This window comes from Cherax quadricarinatus, chromosome 21 (genome assembly GCF_038502225.1).
Source record: "Cherax quadricarinatus isolate ZL_2023a chromosome 21, ASM3850222v1, whole genome shotgun sequence".
Taxonomy (NCBI): Eukaryota; Metazoa; Arthropoda; class Malacostraca; order Decapoda; family Parastacidae; genus Cherax; species Cherax quadricarinatus.
In genome coordinates this window covers 46,689,086-46,712,341 of record NC_091312.1, presented here as the reverse complement: position 1 = coordinate 46,712,341, position 23,256 = coordinate 46,689,086, and the positions used below count along the sequence as shown (strand labels likewise).

The following is a 23,256-nucleotide window of genomic DNA, read 5'->3' as shown; positions in this document are numbered from 1 at the left end:
TGCTCATTTTCACCAAGCAGTTACCAGGTACCTGGGTATTAGCCGATTGTTGTGGGTCACATTCTGTGGGACAAGATTAACCTAAGTTGCTCGAAATGCTCTGCATTACTAGTTACATATGTCGGTAATACTTATATCTTCCACTTGTAGGAATAACTATTATTATTATTATTATTATTATTATTATTATTATTATTATTATTATTATTATTATTATTATTATTATTATTATTATGAAAGTACTGCAACAACTCATCTCGACGAGTCTGACAACTTAGCCGCTTGTATCACTGTTTTTAATACATGGTCCTCAAGGAATACACGTACACTGAACCAAGAACCTCTACAAAAGTTATCCAACAGAGCCATCTGTACCAGGTCGCTAAACTAGCAAGACCCACGACATTGTACCACCGTGTGGATAGTCCAGACCGTATCTGTTAATATTCATGTTAGACTGCCCAGGTTGGGGCATGTTGAACATAAACATATTTCACCGGTAAACAATGAAATGCACTGAGGAGAGTAGACACTGTGGACAGTAGACACTGAGGACAGTAGACACTGAGGACAGTAGACACTGAGGACAGTGGATACTGTGGACAGTAGGCACTGAGGACAGCGGGCACTGTGGACAGTAGACACTGAGGACTGTGGACAGTAGACACTGAGGACAGTGGACACTGAGGACAGTAGACACTGAGGACAGTGGACACTGAGGACAGTAGACACTGAGGACAATGGACACTGAGGACAGTTGACACTGTGGGTAGTAGACACTGAGGACAGTAGACACTGAGGACAGTAGACACTGAGGACAGTAGACACTGAGGACAGTAGACACTGAGGACAGCAGACACTGTGGACAGTAGACACTGGACAATAGACACTGAAACAGTAGACACTGAGGACAGAGGACACTGAGGAAAGTGGACACTGAGGACAGTAGACACTGAGGACAGTAGACACTGAGGACAGTATACACTGAGGCCAGTAGACACTGAGCCAGTAGACACTGAGGACAGTAGACACAGGCCATTAGACACTGAGGCCAGTAGACACTGAGGACAATAGACACTGAGGACAGTAGACACTGAGGACAGTGGACACTGAGGCCAGTAGACACTGAGGCCAGTAGACACTGAGGACAGTAGACACTGAGGCCAGTAGACACTGAGGCCAGTAGACACTGAGGCCAGTAGACACTGAGGACAGTAGACACTGAGGCCAGTAGACACTGAGGCCAGTAGACACTGAGGCCAGTAGACACTGAGGACAGTGGACACTGAGGCCAGTAGACACTGAGGCCAGTAGACACTGAGGCCAGTAGACACTGAGGACAGTAGACACTGAGGACAGTAGACACTGAGGACAGTAGACACTGAGGACAGTAGACACTGAGGCCAGTGGACACTGAGGCCAGTAGACACTGAGGCCAGTAGACACTGAGGCCAGTAGACACTGAGGCCAGTAGACACTGAGGCCAGTAGACACTGAGGACAGTGGACACTGAGGCCAGTAGACACTGAGGCCAGTAGACACTGAGGACAGTGGACACTGAGGCCAGTAGACACTGAGGCCAGTAGACACTGAGGACAGTAGACACTGAGGACAGTAGACACTGAGGCCAGTAGACACTGAGGACAGTAGACACTGAGGACAGTAGACACTGAGGACAGTAGACACTGAGGACAGTAGACACTGAGGACAGTAGACACTGAGGACAGTAGACACTGAGGACACTTCACAACACTACTTAACATAATGTTCGTCACACAAACTGGAGGAATAATTTCGTGTCCTCCCGGCCAACACATATTATGAACCCAGGTACTCTTCAGAAACCTGTTGGACCTGGTATTAAACAAAGAATACCAGCAGGTGTGGGTGAGTAAGTTTGGATAAGCTTTTGTGGGGGTGAGCATATGTAGTAAACAAGTGTGGGTGAACATGTGTATGTGAGCAGATGTGGGTGAACAAATGAAGGTGAGCTAGTGTGGGTTAGCAAGTGTTGGTAGGCACCTGTGGGTGAGCAGGTGTGGGTGGGCTAGTGTGCGTGAACAGGTGTGAATGAGCAGGTATGGGTGAGGTGCTGTTTGTGATCAGGTGTTGGTAAGCGGATATGGGTAAAGCAGGTGTGAGTGAAAAGTGTGGGTGAGCAGGTGTGTGGGAGCAGGTAGTATCTGTGGACGAGTAGGTGTGGATGAGCATGTTTGGGTGAGCAGGTGTGGATGAGCGTGTTTGGGTGCGCAGGTGTGGATGAGCATGTTTGGGTGAGCAGGTGTGGATGAGCATGTTTGGGTGAGCAGGTGTGGATGAGCATGTTTGGGTGAGCAGGTGTGAATGAGCATGTTTGGGTGAGCAGGTGTGGATGAGCATGTTTGGGTGAGCAGGTGTGGGTGATCATGTTAAGGTAAGCAGGTGTGGATGAACATGTTTGGGTGAGCAGGTGTGGGTGATCATGTTAAGGTAAGCATGTATGGGTAGGTGTGAATTAGCATGTCTGAATGAGCATGTCTGCAGTAGAAGACGTGGGTGAGCATATGTGGGCTAGCAGGTGTGGATGAGGTGTGAGTGAGCAAGTGTGGTTGAACCGGTGTGGTTGAGCAGGTGTGTCTGAGGTGTGGATGAGCAGGTGTGGATGAGCAGGTAAGGGTGAGCAAGTGTGGATGAGCAGGTGTGTTTGAACAGGTGTGGATGAACAGGGGTATTCAAGATGTGTTAGAGCAGGTGTGGGTGAACACGTGTGGGTGAACAAGTGTGTGGGTGAACAAGTGTGGGGGTGAAATAGCGTGGGGTGAACAAGTGTGGGGGGTGAACAAGCGTGGGGTGAACAAGTGTGGGGTGAACAAGTGTGGGGTGAACAAGTGTGGGGGCGAACAAGTGTGGGGGCGAACAAGCGTGGGGTGAACAAGCGTGGGGTGAACAAGTGTGGGGTGAACAAGTGTGGGGTGAACAAGTGTGGGGTGAACAAGTGTGGGGTGAACAAGTGTGGGGTGAACAAGCGTGGGGTGAACAAGAGTGGGGTGAACAAGTGTGGGGTGAACAAGTGTGGGGGTGAACAAGTGTGGGGGTGAACAAACGTGGGGTGAACAAGCGTGGGGTGAACAAGCGTGGGGTGAACAAGTGTGGGGTGAACACGTGTGGGGTGAACAAACGTGGGGTGAACAAGCGTGGGGTGAACAAGCGTGGGGTGAACAAGTGTGGGGTGAACACGTGTGGGGTGAACACGTGTGGGGTGAACACGTGTGGGGTGAACACGTGTGGGGTGAACACGTGTGGGGTGAACAAGTGTGGGGTAAATTACCTCACTGACTCATACCTTGTAAAGTTTTATTTATTAAGACTGGGTAGGACTAGAATCTACGGCCTAGAATTTAGTCTTATCAAATTTGATTCGAAGTGGACTACATGACAGATCTTTCACCAGGTAAGAAAATAAAAACAACCTTAATTTCCATATTAAAATCGGTATGAAGTATTCGTCAATTACATATTGTGTGTCACTTTTGAAGTTAGTTAATTATCATATTTGCTGTGTGTGCTGTAGCTCAGTGGTAGTGCATTCGGCTGACAATAGAAGAACTCGGGTTGAACATTAGCTCTTGGGGCCAGAACTTTAGCCGTTTCTTTCATCTCTTGCCTATGTTTACTTACCAGTAAGTAGGTACCTGAGTGTTGCCCCAATGTAAGCCGTGTTTTGAGGAGCTTAGCAGTAAGTAGGTACCTGAGTGTTGCTCCAATGTAAGCCGTGTTCTGAGGAGCATAGCAGTAAGTAGGTACCTGAGTGTTGCTCCAATGTAAGCCGTGTTTTGAGGAGCTTAGCAGTAAGTAGGTACCTGAGTGTTGCTCCAATGTAAGCCTTGTTCTGAGGAGGAAGACCAAAGAACACCATGAGACATAATCGGTAATGATTAGTTATTTTGGGGTTACCTGGGGTTACTAATCCTCCAGATTAACAATGCTAGGTCTTGCTAATATTACGGATAATCCATTATCCGGGTTAATAAGCCAATTAAAATTGGGTACTAAATTTATCAGTGTTGTGACTTACGATGTTTGAATTTGTTGACAGTTCTGGAGGACTTGAGAGTTATTCATGGAGACACCGATTGTCTTATAGCTGCCATTTTTAACTTCTGGGTTTGTTGTGAATTGTGTGAACCATGGTAGTGTGACTCTGTTGTGTGAACCATGGTAGTGTGACTCTGTTGTGTAAACCATGGTAGTGTGACTCTGTTGTGTAAACCATGGTAGTGTGACTCTGTTGTGTAAACCATGGTAGTGTGACTCTGTTGTGTGAACCATGGTAGTGTGACTCTGTTGTGTAAACCATGGTAGTGTGACTCTGTTGTGTAAACCATGGTAGTGTGACTCTGTTGTGTAAACCATGGTAGTGTGACTCTGTTGTGTGAACCATGGTAGTGTGACTCTGTTGTGTGAACCATGGTAGTGTGACTCTGTTGTGTGAACCATGGTAGTGTGACTCTGTTGTGTGAACCATGGTAGTGTGACTCTGTTGTGTGAACCATGGTAGTGTGACTCTGTTGTGTGAACCATGGTAGTGTGACTCTGTTGTGTGAACCATGGTAGTGTGACTCTGTTGTGTAAACCATGGTAGTGTGACTCTGTTGTGTGAACCATGGTAGTGTGACTCTGTTGTGTGAACCATGGTAGTGTGACTCTGTTGTGTAAACCATGGTAGTGTGACTCTGTTGTGTAAACCATGGTAGTAGATGAATGGTTCAGAGAACCGACATGTTGATAAATTAGACACATGTGCAACTCTTGGGTATCTTTATTGAGGACTGATTACCTCATTCTCCTCCTGTTCTTCAAGTTTCTCCTACGTATGGACTGATGAAGCCACTGTGTGGCGAAACGTTTCCTCAATAAAGATACCCAAGAGTTGCACATGTGTCTAATTTATCAAACCATGGTAGTGTTATTCTTGTGCGAACCATGGTAGTGTGACTGTTTTGTGAACCATGGTTGTATGACTCTCTGTTGTGTGAACCATGGTAGTGTGACTCTGTTGTGTGAACCATGGTAGTGTGACTCTGTTGTGTGAACCATGGTAGTGTGACTCTGTTGTGTGAACCATGGTAGTGTGACTCTGTTGTGTGAACCATGGTAGTGTGACTCTGTTGTGTGAACCATGGTAGTGTGACTGTTGTGTGAACCATGGTAGTGTGACTCTGTTGTGTGAACCATGGTAGTGTGACTCTGTTGTGTGAAGTATGGTAGTGTGACTCTGTTGTGTAAACCATGGTAGTGTTACTCTGTTGTGTGAACCATGATAGTGTGACTGTTTTGTGAACCATGGTAGTATGACTCTCTGTTGTGTGAACCATGGTAGTATGACTCTGTTGTGTGAACCATGGTAGTGTGACTGTTTTGTGAACCATGGTAGTATGACTCTGTTGTGTGAACCATGGTAGTGTGACTCTGTTGTGTGAACCATGGTAGTGTGACTCTGTTGTGTGAACCATGGTAGTGTGACTGTTTTGTGAACCATGGTAGTATGACTCTGTTGTGTGAACCATGGTAGTGTGACTCACTGTTGTGTGAATCGTGGTAGTGTGACTGTTGTGTGAACCATGGTAGTGTGACTATTGTGTGAACCATGGTAGTGTGACTGTTGTGTGAACCATGGTAGTGTGTTGTGTGAACCATGATAGTGTGTTGTGTGAACCATGGCAGTGTGACTCTCTGTTGTGTGAACCATGGTAGTGTGACTCACTCTTGTGTGAACCATGGTAGTGTGACTCTGTCGTGTGAACCATGGTATAGTGACTCTGTTGTGTGAACCATGGTAGTGTAACTCTTTTGTGAACCATGGTAGTGTGACTCACTGTTGTGTGAACCATGGTAATGTGACTCTCTATTGTGTGAACCATGGTAGTGTGACTCCCTGTTGTATGAACCATGGTAGTGTGACTGTTGTGTGAACCATGGTAGTGTGGCTCTGTTGTGTGAACCATGGTAGTGTGACTTACTGTTGTGTAAACCATGGTAGTGTGACTCACTATTGTGTGAACCATGGTAGTGTGACTCACTGTTGTGTGAACCATGGTAGTGTGACTCTGTTGTGTGAACCATGGTACTATGACTCTGTTGTGTGAACCATAGTACTGTGACTCTGTTGTGTGAACCATAGTACTGTGACTCTGTTGTGTGAACCATGCTAGTGTGAATCACTGTTGTGTGAACCATGGTAGTGTGACTCTGTTGTGTGAACCATAGTAGTGTGGCTGTTGTGTGAACCATGGTAGAGTAACTCAATATTGTGTGAACCATGGCAGTGTGACTCACTGTTGTGTGAACCATGGCAGTTTGACTCACTGTTGTGTGAACTATGGTAGTGTGACTCTGTTGTGTGAATCATGGTAGTGTGACTCTCTGTTGTGTGAACCATGGTAGTGTGACTCACTGTTGTGTGAACCATGGTAGTGTGACTCTGTTGTGTGAGCCATGGTAGTGTGACTCTGTTGTGTGAACCATGGTAGTGTGACACTCTTGTGTGAGCCATGTACTGTGACTCATTGTTGTGTGAGCTATGGTAGTGTGACTCTGTTGTGTGAACCATGGTAGTGTGACTCACTGTTGTGTGAACCATGGTAGTGTGACTCACTGTTGTGTGAACCATGGTAGTGTGACTCTGTTGTGTGAGCCATGGTAGTGTGACTCTGTTGTGTTAACCATGGTAATGCGGCTCTGTTGTGTGAACCATGGAAGTGTGACTCTGTTGTGTGAACCATGGTAGTGTGACTCTATTGTGTAAGCCAAGGTAGTGTGACTCTCTGCTGTGTGAACCATGATAGTGTGACTCTGTTTTGTGAATCATGGTAGTGTGACTCTGTTGTGTGAACCATAGTAGTGTGACTCTGTTGCGTGAACCATGGTAGTGTGACTCTCTGTTGTGTGAACCATGATAGTGTGACTCACTCTTGTCTGAACCATGGTAGTGAGACTCTGTTGTGTGAATCATGGTAGTGTGACTCTGTTTTGTGAACCATAGTAGTGTGACTCACTGTTGTGAACCACGGTAGTATGACTGTTGTTTGAACCATGGTAGTGTGACGCTCTGCTGTGTGAACCAAGGTAGTGTGACTCTGTTGTGTGAACCATGGTAGTGTGACTCTCTGTTGTGTGAACCATGGTAGTGTGACTCTGTTGTGTAAGCCAAGGTAGTGTGACTCTCTGTTGTGTGAACCATGGTAGTGTGACTGTTGTGTGAACCATGGTAGTGTGACTCTGTTGTGTTAACCATGGTAGTGTGACTCTGTTGTGTTAACCAAGGTAGTGTGACTCTCTGTTGTGTGAACCATGGTAGTGTGACTCTGTTGTGTTAACCATGGTAGTGTGACTCTGTTGTGTTAACCATGGTAGTGTGACTCTGTTGTGTTAACCATGGTAGTGTGACTCTGTTGTGTAAACCATGGTAGTATGACTCACTATTGTGTGAACCATGGTAGTGTGACTTGCTGTTGTGTGAACCATGGTAGTGTGACTTACTGTTATGTGAACCATTGTAGTGTGACTCACTGTTGTGTGAACCATGGCAGTGTGACTTACTTTTGTATGAACCATGGTAGTGTGATTTACTGTTGTGTGAACCATGGTAGTGTGACTTACTGTTGTATGAACCATGGTAGTGTGATTCACTGCTGTGTGAACCATGGTAGTGTGACTGTGTGAGCCATGGTAGTGTTACTTGCTGTTGATGGAACCATGGTAGTGTGACTTACTGTTGTTGGAACCGTGGTAGTTTGACTCACTGTTGTGTGAATCATGGTAATGTGACTTACCATTTTGTGAACTATGGTAGTGTGACTTACTGTTGTGTGATCACAGTGGTGTGACTTACTGTTGTGTGAACCATTTTACTGCGGCCCGGGCCATGACCAGGACTCGCGGTGGATCATGACCTGATCAACAAGGCTGTTACTGCTGGCTGCACGCAAACCGTCGTACAAACCAGAGCCCGGTTGGTCGGGAACTTACTTCAGGTGCCTGTCCAGCTCCCTCTTGAATACAGCCAGTGATCTATTGGTAATACCCCTTATGTATGCTGGGAGGCAGTTGAACAGTCTGGGGACCCTGACGCTTGTATTGTCTCTTAGCGTACTCATGGCGCCCCCGCAGAAGACTCGGCGCCGCCTGCCGAGTCTTTTGTTTTCGTAGGGTGTGATTTCCGTGTGAATATTTGAGAATAGTCCATCTAAGATTTTCCAAGTGTATATCTTTCTCGCCTACTCTCCAAGGACTACAGGTCAATGGACTTCAACTGTTCCCAGTAATTTAGATACTTTTTTGTACTTATACATGCAGTGACAGTTCTCTGCATATTTTCCAGGTCTACAGTTTCGCTTGCCTTGAAAAGGGCCGTTAGTGTACAGAGTATTCCAGCCTAGAGAGAACAAGAGATCTGAAGAGAATCGTCATGGGCTTGGCGTCCGTATTTTGGAAGGTTCTCATTATCACCCTATCATTTTCATAGCAGATGTGGTAAAGACACTGTTGTGATCTTTGAATGTGAGATTCTCTGACAAGATCATTACAGAGTTCTTTTCATTAGTTTTTCTCTTTATTGTGTAGTTGGAATTTTTTTCATACTATGATGCAGTTTTTATTTCCTCGAATTTCCATAAAATAATTGAAATCCGTCTTCATATGCGGTCCATTTAAAGACTTGGTTAATGTCCGCTTAGAGATCTGCAGTGTCCTCGATGGATAACACTGTCATGCAAATTCTGATATTATCAGCAAAGGAGGATACGGTGCTGTGGTTTACATCTGTTTTTTTCAGATATGAGGAAAAGGATGGGAGAAAGTGGAACAGAGCTTTTCATTGTTGCCGCCTCTGACTTTACTCTGTTTATTATTACTCTTTGTGTTCTGTTTGTAAGGAAGTTATAGATCCAGCCACAAACTTTTCCTGTTATTCCTTTATCATACATTTTGTGTGCTATTACACCGTGATCGCGCTTGCTGATGACTTTCGCAAAGTCTAAACTTAATCTGCATTTTCAAAGATTATTATAATGAGGGACGCTAGTGCTATCTGTCTGTAATTCTTTGCAATTACTTTACTGCCACCTTTCTGGAAAGGAGCTATGTCTATTGCTTTTAGTGGCTGTGGAATGGCCCCTGTGTCTATGCTCCCTCTCCATAGAAAATTTAAGGCACATGAAAGGGGTTTCTTGCAGTTCTTGATGGGCACGGAATTCCATGAGTCTGGGTGTGGTGCAGAGTGCATGGGCATGTTATTTGTTGCCTTTTCGAAGTCCTGTAGTGTTAGGATTATATCAGAAGAAATTCTTGAATTAACCAAATTTTGAGTCAGTCATAAAAAAATAATTTACATTGTCGACCCTTTGTCTGATTAACGGGCCATTAACGCTGAGTCGTACTGGGACTTCAGCATCTCGTTCATTTCTTTGCTGTCATCAGTGTAAGTCCTATCTCATTTAAGAAGGGGCCCAATACTGGATATGGATTTTATTTTAGATTTTTTTTATTTAAATTTCAATTATTGCTTTAAATTCTTCCTGTGTTTCTTGGGTCCTGTATGATTCCTTAAGCTTAAGTTTTATATTTTATATTTCTCTGGTCAGTGATTCCTTCTGTTCTTCAGAGCAGCTCTGTAATTCTTCGCCTTCGCCTGTAGAGGGAGCGCCTCTCTCTTTCTAATTTACATCTCTTACTTTTTCTTAGGTGAATGTGCCTTGAGCAGACCTCAAATACCACGAGCCAATTTTTTCTAGGCTAAGGTTCAGATCCGTGTTGTTTAGGATATCTTTCCAGTTTGGTTCATTTAGGACATGGTTAAATTGATCCCACTGTATGTTTCTATTACTGAAGTTGAATTTGGTGAAGGCATCATCATGGCTGATCACATTTTGCTGGTCAGGAGTCCTGCGCATACAAGCCTGTACTTCTATTATATTGTGATCCGAGTGTATTGTTTTGATGCTGTTATATTTCGTACCAGATCAACATTATTAGTGTGACTTACTGCTGTGTGAATCCTGGTAGTGTGACTCACTGTTGTGTGAACCCTGGTAGTGTGACTCACTGTTGTGTGAACCCTGGTAGTGTGACTCACTGTTGTGTGAACCCTGGTAGTGTGACTCACTGTTGTGTGAACCCTGGTAGTGTGACTTACTGTTGTGTGAACCCTGGTAGTGTGACTCACTGTTGTGTGAACCCTGGTAGTGTGACTCACTGTTGTGTGAACCCTGGTAGTGTGACTTACTGTTGTGTGAACCCTGGTAGTGTGACTTACTGTTGTGTGACTTAATTCTGTTTCTCCTTCACAGGGGTGAGCGAGGGCAGTTTGGGGAGCCCTGAGCCCAGCTCAGTCTCCCCTCCCCCACCAAGTTCCCCACACCCCCGCCTACACTCCCCCTCCATCAACACCAAGCCAGTGTTCCTCCCCACAATCCAGCGCCTCCACTACGACGACTACCGCAACGACGACACCCACGAACTCCAGCACTACGACCACCGCGATCCCTACAATCACCACCACCACAGCGGCAACTACCTTCACTACGACCAAGCCAAAGACCAACTTGACCAGAACCACCCGGCGTACGACTCTCAGCACCACGATCTCCCCTTTAGTCGTGGCAGTGACGACCACAACGACGACTCCTGGTACAGCTCAGACCGACAAGACGACAGACATCAGGTAGTACTTTGGTATGGCTTCTCACTCACTTTTGCGATAAATGATTGTCAAAGTCAGTTATTTTTGGCCCTAAGTCGTTTCTTATATTGGTTATTGACTTAAGGGTCGTGTACGACCACTGATGACAGGTCTGTAAAAACTACCCGCAAATCCAAGGCTAATTTTTCCTAAATTTGTCCTAAATTTTACTTGCTACTGCTACTACTGCTATTACTACTACTACTGCTGTTAGTACTGCTACTACCAATATTACTATTACTACTACTACTGCTGTTAGTACTGCTACTACCAATATTACTATTACTACTACTATTGCTGTTAGTACTGCTACTACCAATATTACTATTACTACTACTACTGCTGTTAGTACTACTACTACCAATATTACTATTACTACTACTACTGCTGTTAGTACTACTACTACCAATATTACTATTACTACTACTACTGCTCTTAGTACTGCTACTACCAATATTACTATTACTACTACTACTACTACTACACAAATAACCCGCACATAAAAGAGAGAAGCTTACGACGACGTTTCGGTCCGACTTGGACCATTGACAAAGTCACACTAACAGAGGTGGAGCAGGACGGCTATATATAGGCAGGAAGAGGTGGAGGTGTCGCTATGGGCTCTCCTCTCTCTCCTGTCCTTGCTAATCTTTACATGGAATACTTCGAGACTGTTCTTCTTCCTACCATCGATGTGCGACCTTCACTCTGGCTCCGCTATGTGGATAACATCTTTGCTCTGTGGCCTCATGACTCCAGTCTCTTCCAACCTTTTCTTGAAGCCCTTAATAATCTTGCCCCTTTCATTAAGTTTAAAGCTGAATGGGAATCTAATTCCTTGCTTCCTTTCCTTGATGTCCATGTCCACCGCTCAGATACCGTAAACCTATGCACAGTGGCATGTACATTCACTACTTTTCCTATCATGCTTCCCCTGTCAAGAAAAGTGTTCTTTTCTCCCTCTTTCTCCGTGCCCTCCGCATCTGTGATCCTCAGTTCCTTCCAGCAGAAATTTCCACTCTTCATAATTCGTTCTCCCGTCTTGGCTATCCTTCCCATTTCATAGACTCTGCCCTCTCACGTGCTAAACGCAATTTCTTCTCTCCCAAACTCTCTACTCATGGGAACTCTTCTGTCCTCTGCCTTCCCTACATTTCCGGTCTTTCTAATCTCAACAATTCTCTTCGCCCCTTAGACATCAAGCTTACCTTCCGCCAGACTAACACTCTTCGCACTAATCTCGTTCATACCTCTCCTCCCTCTACAGATGTTCCTGGTGTCTACTCTATTTCTTGCTCCTCCTGTCCTCTTCAATACTTCGGAGAAACTGGTCGATCTCTTTCTGACAGACTTAGGGAGCACAAAAATAGTGTTAGGCTTGCCGACACTAACAATGCTCTTTTCTGTCACGTCAGAGATCATAGCCATCCTATTGAGTGGTCTTCTGCTAAAACTGTCTTCCCTACTTCCAACTCCAACAGTCGCCGTTTAGTTGAATCCTCTCTAATACACAACTTTCCTTGTATGAACCTTAGCCCTGGCTTCGTCTCTGTAGATGCCTTCCTCTCCCACTACATTGTAAAATGCTCCAAACTTCAGAACACCCGTGACTTAACCTGAATCCTCATTTTTTTTCTTCTTCTTCTTCTTCTTCTTCTTCTTCTTCTTCTTCTTCTTCTTCTTCTTCTTCTTCTTCTTCTTCTTCTTCTTCTTCTTCTTCTTCTTTTTTCTTTTTCTTCTTCCTCTTCCCCTTTCCTCTCTCCTTTTCTCCTCTGGGTTGTCTTTCTCTCTCCTGTCTCGTGTTTCTGTTCCTTCTTCATTTATATTATTTCATTTCACCACTTCCCCTTTCACGCACCTCGGTGCGCTTGCTCTCCCTCTGTGGGTTTCTAGCTCTCTTGCAGTGCTCCCCTTCCTTTGTATTTGACTGGTTCGTCTTCCTTATTTCCCACTTCTACCACTACCACTACTACTACCTCTTCTTCTTCTACTACAACTACTGATGAAATTAAGACACATGTGCGGCGTCTGGTTGTCTTTGTTGTGGACGTTTCGCCATCCAGTGGCTGGCTGGATGGCGAAACGTCTACGGTGGGGATGCCCGGGTGTTGTGCATGTGTCATTTAATCCTGTCGGTATTATATACAATTCTTGTACTACTACTACCACTACTACTACTACCTCCACCTCTTCCTGCCTATATATAGCCGTCCTGCTCCACCTCTGTTAGTGTGACTTTGTCAATGGTCCAAGTCGGACCGAAACGTCGTCGTAAGCTTCTCTCTTTTATGTGCGGGTTATTTGTGTATTGTTCCAGTCACGGTATTGTGCCTTTTTGTTATTTACTACTACTGCTGTTAGTACTGCTACTACCAATATTACTATTACTACTACTACTGCTGTTAGTACTGCTACTACCAATATTACTATTACTACTACTACTGCTGTTAGTACTACTACTACCAATATTACTATTACTACTACTACTGCTGTTAGTACTACTACTACCAATATTACTATTACTACTACTACTGCTGTTAGTACTACTACTACCAATATTACTATTACTACTACTACTGCTGTTAGTACTACTACTACCAATATTACTATTACTACTACTACTGCTGTTAGTACTGCTACTACCAATATTACTATTACTACTACTACTGCTGTTAGTACTACTACTACCAATATTACTATTACTACTACTACTGCTGTTAGTACTACTACTACCAATATTACTATTACTACTACTACTGCTGTTAGTACTACTACTACCAATATTACTATTACTACTACTACTGCTGTTAGTACTGCTACTACCAATATTACTATTACTAATACTACTGCTGTTAGTACTACTACTACCAATATTACTATTACTACTACTACTGCTGTTAGTACTACTACTACCAATATTACTATTACTACTACTACTGCTGTTAGTACTACTACTACCAATATTACTATTACTAATACTACTACTGCTGTTAGTACTACTACTACCAATATTACTATTACTACTACTACTGCTGTTAGTACTGCTACTACCAATATTACTATTACTACTGCTGTTAGTACTACTACTACCAATATTACTATTACTACTACTACTGCTGTTAGTACTATTACTACCAATATTACTATTACTACTACTACTGCTGTTAGTACTACTCTTGCCAATATTACTGTTACTACTACTATTGCTGTTAGTACTGCTACTACCAATATTACTGTTAATACAACTACTGCTGTTAGTACTGCTACTACCAATATTTATATTACTACAACTACTGCTGTTAGTACTACTACTACCAATATTACTATTACTACTACTACTGCTGTTAGTACTACTACTACCAATATTACTATTACTACTACTACTGCTGTTAGTACTACTACTACCAATATTACTATTACTACTACTACTGCTGTTAGTACTACTACTACCAATATTACTATTACTACTACTGCTGCTGTTAGTAATGCTGCTACTACCAATATTACTATTACTACTACTACTGCTGTTAGTACTACTACTACCAATGTTACTATTACTACTACTACTGCTGTTAGTACTACTACTACCAATATTACTATTACTACTACTGCTGCTGTTAGTACTGCTACTACCAATATTACTATTACTACTACTACTGCTGTTAGTACTGCTACTACCAATATTACTATTACTACTACTACTGCTGTTAGTACTGCTACGACCAATATTACTATTACTACTACTACTGCTGTTAGTACCACTACTACCAATATTACTATTACTACTACTACTGCTGTTAGTACCGCTACTACCAATATTACTATTACTACTACTACTGCTGTTAGTACTACTATTACCAATATTACTATTACTACTACTACTGCTGTTAGTACTACTACTACCAATATTACTATTACTACTACTGTTGCTGTTAGTACTACTACCAGTGTTACTATTACTACTACTGCTGTTAGTACTACTACTACTACTACCACCAATATTACCATTACTACTACTACTGCTGTTAGTACTACTACTACTACCAATATTACTATTACTGCTGCTGTTATCGTAGGGGTTCTTAAATGGAGATATCGAGGGTTGAAGTAGACACACTTGTTGGATGGTAACATATATTGTCAGACTGTGATGATGAGAAATGGAGCCCAGCCTCTGCCTGTCCTAGCCTGGATGATCTACCGCCGACTGAGGCCGAGGCAGAGGTACGAACGTACACATGCGCAACCCGTGACGTCACACAAAGTCACAGGCCTAAAAGGGATCTCCTATCTAGAGCACATGGATGATACTATATGCTATGCTAAATAACACAGGGATCAGCAACTATGCTGACACTGTTAGTACTACTGCTACCAATATTACTATCACTACTACTGCTGCTGTTAGTACTAATACTACTACTACAAATATTACTATTACTACTACTGCTGCTGTTAGTACTACTACGACAATATTACTATTACTACTACTGCTGCTGTTAGTACTACTACTACCAATATTACTATTACTACTACTGCTGCTGTTAGTACTACTACTACCAATATTACTATTACTACTACTACTGTTGTTAGTACTACTACCAATATTACTATTACTACTACTACTGCTGTTAGTACTACTACTACCAATATTACTATTACTACTACTGCTGTTAGTACCACTACTACCAATATTACTATTACTACTACTACTGCTGCTGTTAGTACTACTACTGCCAATATTACTATTACTACTACTACTGCTGTTAGTACCACTACTACCAATATTACTATTACTACTACTGCTGCTGTTAGTACTACTACTACGAATATTACTATTACTACTACTACTGTTGTTAGTACTGCTACTACCAATATTACTATTTCTACTACTACTGCTGTTAGTACTACTATTACCAATATTACTATTACTATTACTGCTGCTGTTAGTACTATTACCAACATTACTATTACTACTACTACTGCTGTTAGTACTACTATCACCAATATTACTATTACTACTACTACTGCTGTTAGTACTGCTACTACCAATATTACTATTTCTACTACTACTGCTGTTAGTACTACTACCACCAATATTACTATTACTACTACTGCTGCTGTTAGTACTATTACCAACATTATTATTAATACTACTACTGCTGTTAGTACTACTCTTGTACTACTACTACCAATATTACTATTATATTACTGTTACTACTACTATTGCTGTTAGCCTACACAGTGCTACTACAGAAAAGTTGATAGAAGCAGAAGATATTACTGTCCATCACCCTTAAATGACAGTCCCTCACTACTGCTGAAACAATATGGAGAAGAAGTAGTACTAGCGCAAGAGGTACTAGGCCACAATATTTATATTACTACAACTACTGCTGTTAGTACTATTACTAAGACACATATGCAACATATTACTATTACTACTACTACTGCTGTTTCATACTATAGTACTGAGGGACTACTCAAAATATTACTATACATCGTCTTCAAGTACTATACTACTACTGCTGTTAGTACTACTACAACAATATTACTATTATTACTACTGCTGCTGTTAGTACTACTACTACCAATATTACTATTACTACTACTGCTGCTGTTAGTACTACTACTACCAGTATTACTATTACTACTACTACTGCTGTTAGTACTGCTACTACCAATGTTACTATTACTACTACTACTGCTGCTAGTACTACTATTATCAATATTACCATTACTACTACTACTGCTGCTGTTAGTACCACTACTACCAATATTACTATTACTACTACTACTGCTGTTAGTACTACTATTACCAATATTACTATTACTACTACTACGACTGCTGTTAGTACTACTATTACCAATATTACTGTTACTACTACTGCTGCTGTTAGTACTACTATTACCAATATTACTATTACTACTACTACTGTTGTTAGTACTGCTATTACCAATATTACTATTACTACTACTACTACTACTGTTGTTAGTACTACTACGACAATATTACTATTACTACTACTACGACTGCTGTTAGTACTACTATTACCAATATTACTATTACTACTACTACTGCTGTTAGTACTTCTACTACTACCAATATTGCTATTACTACTACTGCTGCTGTTAGTACTACTATTACCAATATTACTATTACTACTACTACTGTTGTTAGTACTGCTATTACCAATATTACTATTACTACTACTACTACTACTGTTGTTAGTACTACTACGACAATATTACTATTACTACTACTGCTGCTGTTGGTACCAGCTCTACCAATATTACTATTACTACTACTGCTGCTGTTGGTACCAGCTCTACCAATATTACTATTACTTCTACTGCTGCTGTTAGTACTACTACTACCAATATTACTATTACTACTACTACTACTACTGCTGTTAGTACTACTACTACCAATATTACTATTACTACTACTGCTGCTGTTAGTACTACTACTACCAATATTACTATTATTACTACTGCTGCTGTTAGTACTACTTCGACAATATTACTATTACTACTACTGCTGCTGTTAGTACTACTACTGCCAATATTACTATTACTTCTACTCCTGCTGTTAGTACTACTACTACTACTTCCAATATTACTATTACTACTACTGCTGCTGTTAGTACTACTACTTCCAATATTACTATTACTACTACTGCTGCTGGTAGTACTACTACTACAATATTACTATTACTACTGCTGCTGTTAGTACTACTACTACCAATATTACTATTACTACTACTACTACTACTACTACTACTACTACTACTGCTATTAGTACTACTACTACCAATATTACTGTTACTAATACTATTGCTGTTAGTACTACTACCAATATTACTATTACTACTACTACTGCTGTTAGTACTACTACTACCACCACCAATATTACTGTTACTACTACTTCTACTGTTAGTACCACTACTACCAATATTACTATTACTACTACTGCTGCTGATAGTACTACTAGCAATATTACTGTTACTAATACTAATGCCGTTAGTACTACTACCAACATTACTATTACTACTACTACTGCTGTTAGTACCACTACTACCAATATTACTATTACTACTACTGCTGCTGTTAGTACTACTACCAATATTACTATTACTACTACTACTGCTGTTATTACTACTACTACCAATATTACTATTACTACTACTACTGCTGTTAGTACTACTACTACCAATATTACTATTACTACTACTGCTGCTGTTAGTACTACTACCAATATTACTATTACTACTACTACTGCTGTTAGTACTGCTACTACTACACTATTACTATTTCTACTACTACTGCTCTTAGTACTACTACTACCAATATTACTGTTACTACTACTGCTGCTGTTAGTACTACTACTACCAATATTACTGTTACTTCTACTGCTGCTGTTAGTACTACTACTACTACCAATATTACTATTACTACTACTACTGCTGTTAGTACTGCTACTACCAATATTACTATTACTACTACTACTGCTGTTAGTACTGCTAATACCAATATTACTATTACTACTACTACTGCTGTTAGTACTACTACTACCAATATTACTGTTACTACTACTACTGCTGTTAGTACTACTACTACCAATATTACTATTACTACTACTACTGCTGTTAGTACTACTACTACCAATATTACTATTACTACTACTACTGCTGTTAGTACTACTACTACTACTACTACTGCTGTTAGTACTACTACTACTACTACTGCTGTTAGTACTACTACTACTTCACTATTACTATTACTACTACTACTGCTCTTAGTACTACTACTACCAATATTACTGTTACTACTACTGCTGCTGTTAGTACTACTACTACCAATATTACTATTACTACTACTACTGCTGTTAGTACTACTACTACTACCAATATTACTGTTACTACTACTACTGCTGCTGTTATTACTACTACTACCAATATTACTATTACTACTACTACTGCTGTTAGTACTGCTACTACTACAATATTACTATTACTACTACTACTGCTGTTAGTACTACTTCTACTACATTACTATTACTACTATTGCTGCTGCTAGTACTACTACTACCAATATTACTATCACTACTACTACTGCTGTTAGTACCACTACTACAATATTACTATTACTACTACTGCTGCTGTTAGTACTACTACTACCAATAATGCTATTACTACTACTACTGCTGTTAGTACTACTACTACCAATATTACTATTACTACTACTACTGCTGTTAGTACTACTACTACCAATATTACTATTACTACTACTGCTGCTGTTGGTACTACTACTATTACTATTACTACTACTACTACTGCTATTGCTACTACTACTACCAATATTACTATTACTACTACTACTGTTAGTACTACTACTGCTTATGGCCCGGCGGCCTGGTGGCTAAAGCTCCCGCTTCACACACGGAGGGCCCGGGTTCGATTCCCGGGGGTGGAAAACATTTCGACACGTTTCCTTAGACCTGTTGTCCTGTTCACCTAGCAGCAAATAGGTACCTGGGTGTTAGTCGACTGGTGTGGGTCGCATCCTGGGGGACAAGATTGAGGACCACAATGGAAATAAGTTAGACAGTCCTCGATGACGCACTGACTTTCTTGGGTTATCCTGGGTGGCTAACCCTCCGGGGTTAAAAATCAAAACGAAATCTTATCTTATCTATCTTACTACTACTACTGCTGTTAGTACTACTACCAGTATTACTATTACTACTACTACTGCTGTTAGTACTACTACTACCAATATTACTATTACTACTACTACTACTGCTGTTAGTACTACTACTACCAATATTACTATTACTACTACTACTGCTGTTAGTACTACTACTACCAATATTGCTATTACTACTACTACTACTGCTGTTAGTGCTACTACTACCAATATTACTATTACTACTACAACTACTGCTTTTAGTACTACTACTCCTACCAATATTACTAATAATACTACTGCTGTTAGTACTATTACTACCAATATTACTATTACTACTACTACTGCTGTTAGTACTACTACTACCAATATTACTGTTACTACTACTGCTGCTGTTAGTACTACTACTACCAATATTAATGTTACTACTACTACTGCTGTTAGTACTACTACTACCAATATTACTGTTACTACTACTGCTGCTGTTAGTACTGCTACTATCAATATTACTATTACTACTACTACTGCTGTTAGTACTGCTACTACCAATATTACTATTACTACTACTACTGCTGTTAGTACTGCTACTACCAATATTACTATTACTACTACTGCTGTTAGTACCACTACTACCAATATTACTATTACTACTACTACTGCTGTTAGTACTACTACTACCAATATTACTATTACTACTACTACTTCTGTTAGTACTACTACTACCAATATTACTATTACTACTACTGCTGCTGTTAGTACTACTACTACCAATATTACTGTTACTACTACTGCTGCTGTTAGTACTACTACTACTACCAATTACTGTTACTACTACTACTGCTGTTAGTACTGCTACTACCAATATTACTATTACTACTACTACTGCTGTTAGTACTACTACTACCAATATTACTGTTACTACTACTGCTGCTGTTAGTACTGCTACTACCAATATTACTATTACTACTACTACTGCTGTTAGTACTACTACTACCAATATTACTGTTACTACTACTACTGCTGTTAGTACTACTACTACCAATATTACTATTACTACTACTACTGCTGTTAGTACTACTACTACCAATATTACTAATACTACTACTACTGCTGTTAGTACTACTACTACCAATATTACTATTACTACTACTACTGCTGTTAGTACTACTACTACCAATATTACTATTACTACTACTACTGCTGTTAGTACTACTACTACCAATATTACTATTACTACTACTACTGCTGTTAGTACTACTTCTACCAATATTACTATTACTACTACTACTGCTGTTAGTACTACTACTACCAATATTACTATTACTACTACTACTGCTGTTAGTACTACTACTACCAATATTACTATTACTACTACTACTGCTGTTAGTACTACTACTACCAATATTACTATTACTACTACTACTGCTGTTAGTACTACTACTACCAATATTACTATTACTACTACTACTGCTGTTAGTACTACTACTACCAATATTACTATTACTACTACTACTGCTGTTAGTACTACTACTACTACCAATATTACTATTACTACTACTACTGCTTCTGCTGTTAGTACTACTACTACTGCTGCTGCTGCTGCTGCTGCTGCTACTACTTCTATTGCTCCTGCTACTACTACTACTACTACTACTTCTACTACCACTACTGTTACTACTATGGCTTCAACTATTACTACTGCTAATACTACGACTTCTACTAATTATTATTATTATTATTATTATTATTATTATTATTATTATTATTATTATTATTATTAATATTATTTAATGATTGTTATTGTTGTTGCTGCTGTTATTGTTAAAAATAATATTAACAGTCATACAGCTAAATTTACATAACATATCAACTAATATTATTACAGTTGTATAATGTTTATTATTACAGTTGTATAATGTTTATTATTACAGTTGTATAATGTTTATTATTACAGTTGTATAATGTTTATTATTACAGTTGTATAATGTTTATTATTACAGTTGTATAATGTTTATTATTACAGTTGTATAATGTTTATTATTACAATTGTATAATGTTTATTATTACAGTTGTGTAATGTTTATTCTGAAAATAAATATTTAATTTTTTTTATTTTCGTTTCTTTTTCATTATTTTATTAAGTGTAAAAAACGAGACGAGAAAAATGGTCAATATTTTCTTATATTTTAATTTTTAAACCGTTAAACCAAGTGTTAAGTTATATAGAAATAGTTAAGTAATAATTTGTATTAGTATTTTTAATTAAATCTTTATGTATAAAGTAATGTGTATATTGATGTATTTAAAGATGTTCGTCTTTAATTATTCTGGTTCACATCTTTACGTCTTAACCTTCCATGCAAATATTTTCTGATTGTGTGTTTTATAATAACACATTTTTCCTATGTGCTAATTGTATTGAAGCCCTGACTTAAACCCTCATTGAAGCCTTGACTTAAACCCTCATTGAAGCCTTGACTTAAACCCTCATTGAAGCCCTGACTTAAACACTCATTGAAGCCCTGACTTAAACCCTCATTGAAGCCCTGACTTAAACCCTCATTGAAGCCTTGACTTAAACCCTCATTGAAGCCTTGACTTAAACCCTCATTGAAGCCCTGACTTAAACCCTCATTGAAGCCCTGACTTAAACCCTCATTGAAGCCCTGACTTGAAGCCTTGACTTAAACCCTCATTGAAGCCTTGACTTAAACCCTCATTGAAGACTTAAACCCCTGAAGACTTAAACCCTCATTTGACTTAAACCCTCATTGAAGCCTTGACTTAAACCCTCTTTGAAGCCTTGACTTAAACCCTCTTTGAAGCCTTGACTTAAACCCTCATTGAAGCCTTGGCTTAAACCCTCATTGAAGCCTTGACTTAAACCCTCTTTGAAGCCTTGACTTAAACCCTCTTTGAAGCCTTGACTTAAACCCTCATTGAAGCCTTGGCTTAAACCCTCATTGAAGCCCTGACTTAAACCCTCATTGAAGCCCTGACTTAAACCCTCATTGAAGCCCTGACTTAAACCCTCATTGAAGCCCTGACTTAAACCCTCATTGAAGCCCTGACTTAAACCCTCATTGAAGCCCTGACTTAAACCCTCATTGAAGCCCTGACTTAAACCCTCATTGAAGCCTTGACTTAAACCCTCATTGAAGCCTTGACTTAAACCCTCATTGAAGCCTTGACTTAAACCCTCATTGAAGCCCTGACTTAAACCCTCATTGAAGCCCTGACTTAAACCTAAACCCTCATTGAAGCCCTCACTTAAACCCTCATTGAAGCCCTGACTTAAACCCTCATTGAAGCCCTAACTTAAACCCTCATTGAAGCCTTGACTTAAACCCTCATTGAAGCTTAAACCCTCATTGAAGCCTTGACTTAAACCCTCTTAAACCCTCTTTGAAGCCTTGACTTAAACCCCTTGACTTAAACCCTCCCTCATTGAAGCCTCATTGAATGACTTAAACCCTCATTGAATAAACCCTCATTGAAGCCTTGGCTTAAACCCTCATTGAAGCCTTGACTTAAACCCTCTTTGAAGCCTTGACTTAAACCCTCTTTGAAGCCTTGACTTAAACCCTCATTGAAGCCCTGACTTGAAACCTTGGCTTAAACCCTCATTGAAGCCCTGACTTAAACCCTCATTGAAGCCCTGACTTAAACCCTCATTGAAGCCTTGACTTAATAAACCCTCATTGAAGCCCTGACTTAAACCCTCATTGAAGCCCTGACTTTAACCCTCATTGAAGCCTTGACTTAATAAACCCTCATTGAAGCCCTGACTTAGTAAACCCTCATTGAAGCTCTGACTTACTAAACCCTCATAGAAGCCCTGACTTAATAAA

At 40.3% G+C, this 23,256-nt stretch overlaps 1 protein-coding gene across 1 annotated transcript in view; it reads left to right on the top strand.

Moving 5' to 3' along the window:
* Positions 1-2,513: 2,513 nt before the first annotated feature.
* The window catches only part of LOC128689050 (putative mediator of RNA polymerase II transcription subunit 12), a 34,769-nt gene continuing 14,026 nt past the window's right edge, over positions 2,514-23,256 (top strand). The window contains exons 1-2 of the mRNA XM_070087443.1: positions 2,514-2,535; positions 10,326-10,699. Of these exons, the coding sequence (XP_069943544.1) occupies positions 2,514-2,535; positions 10,326-10,699 (396 nt within the window). The remainder of the gene's footprint in view (positions 2,536-10,325; positions 10,700-23,256) is intronic.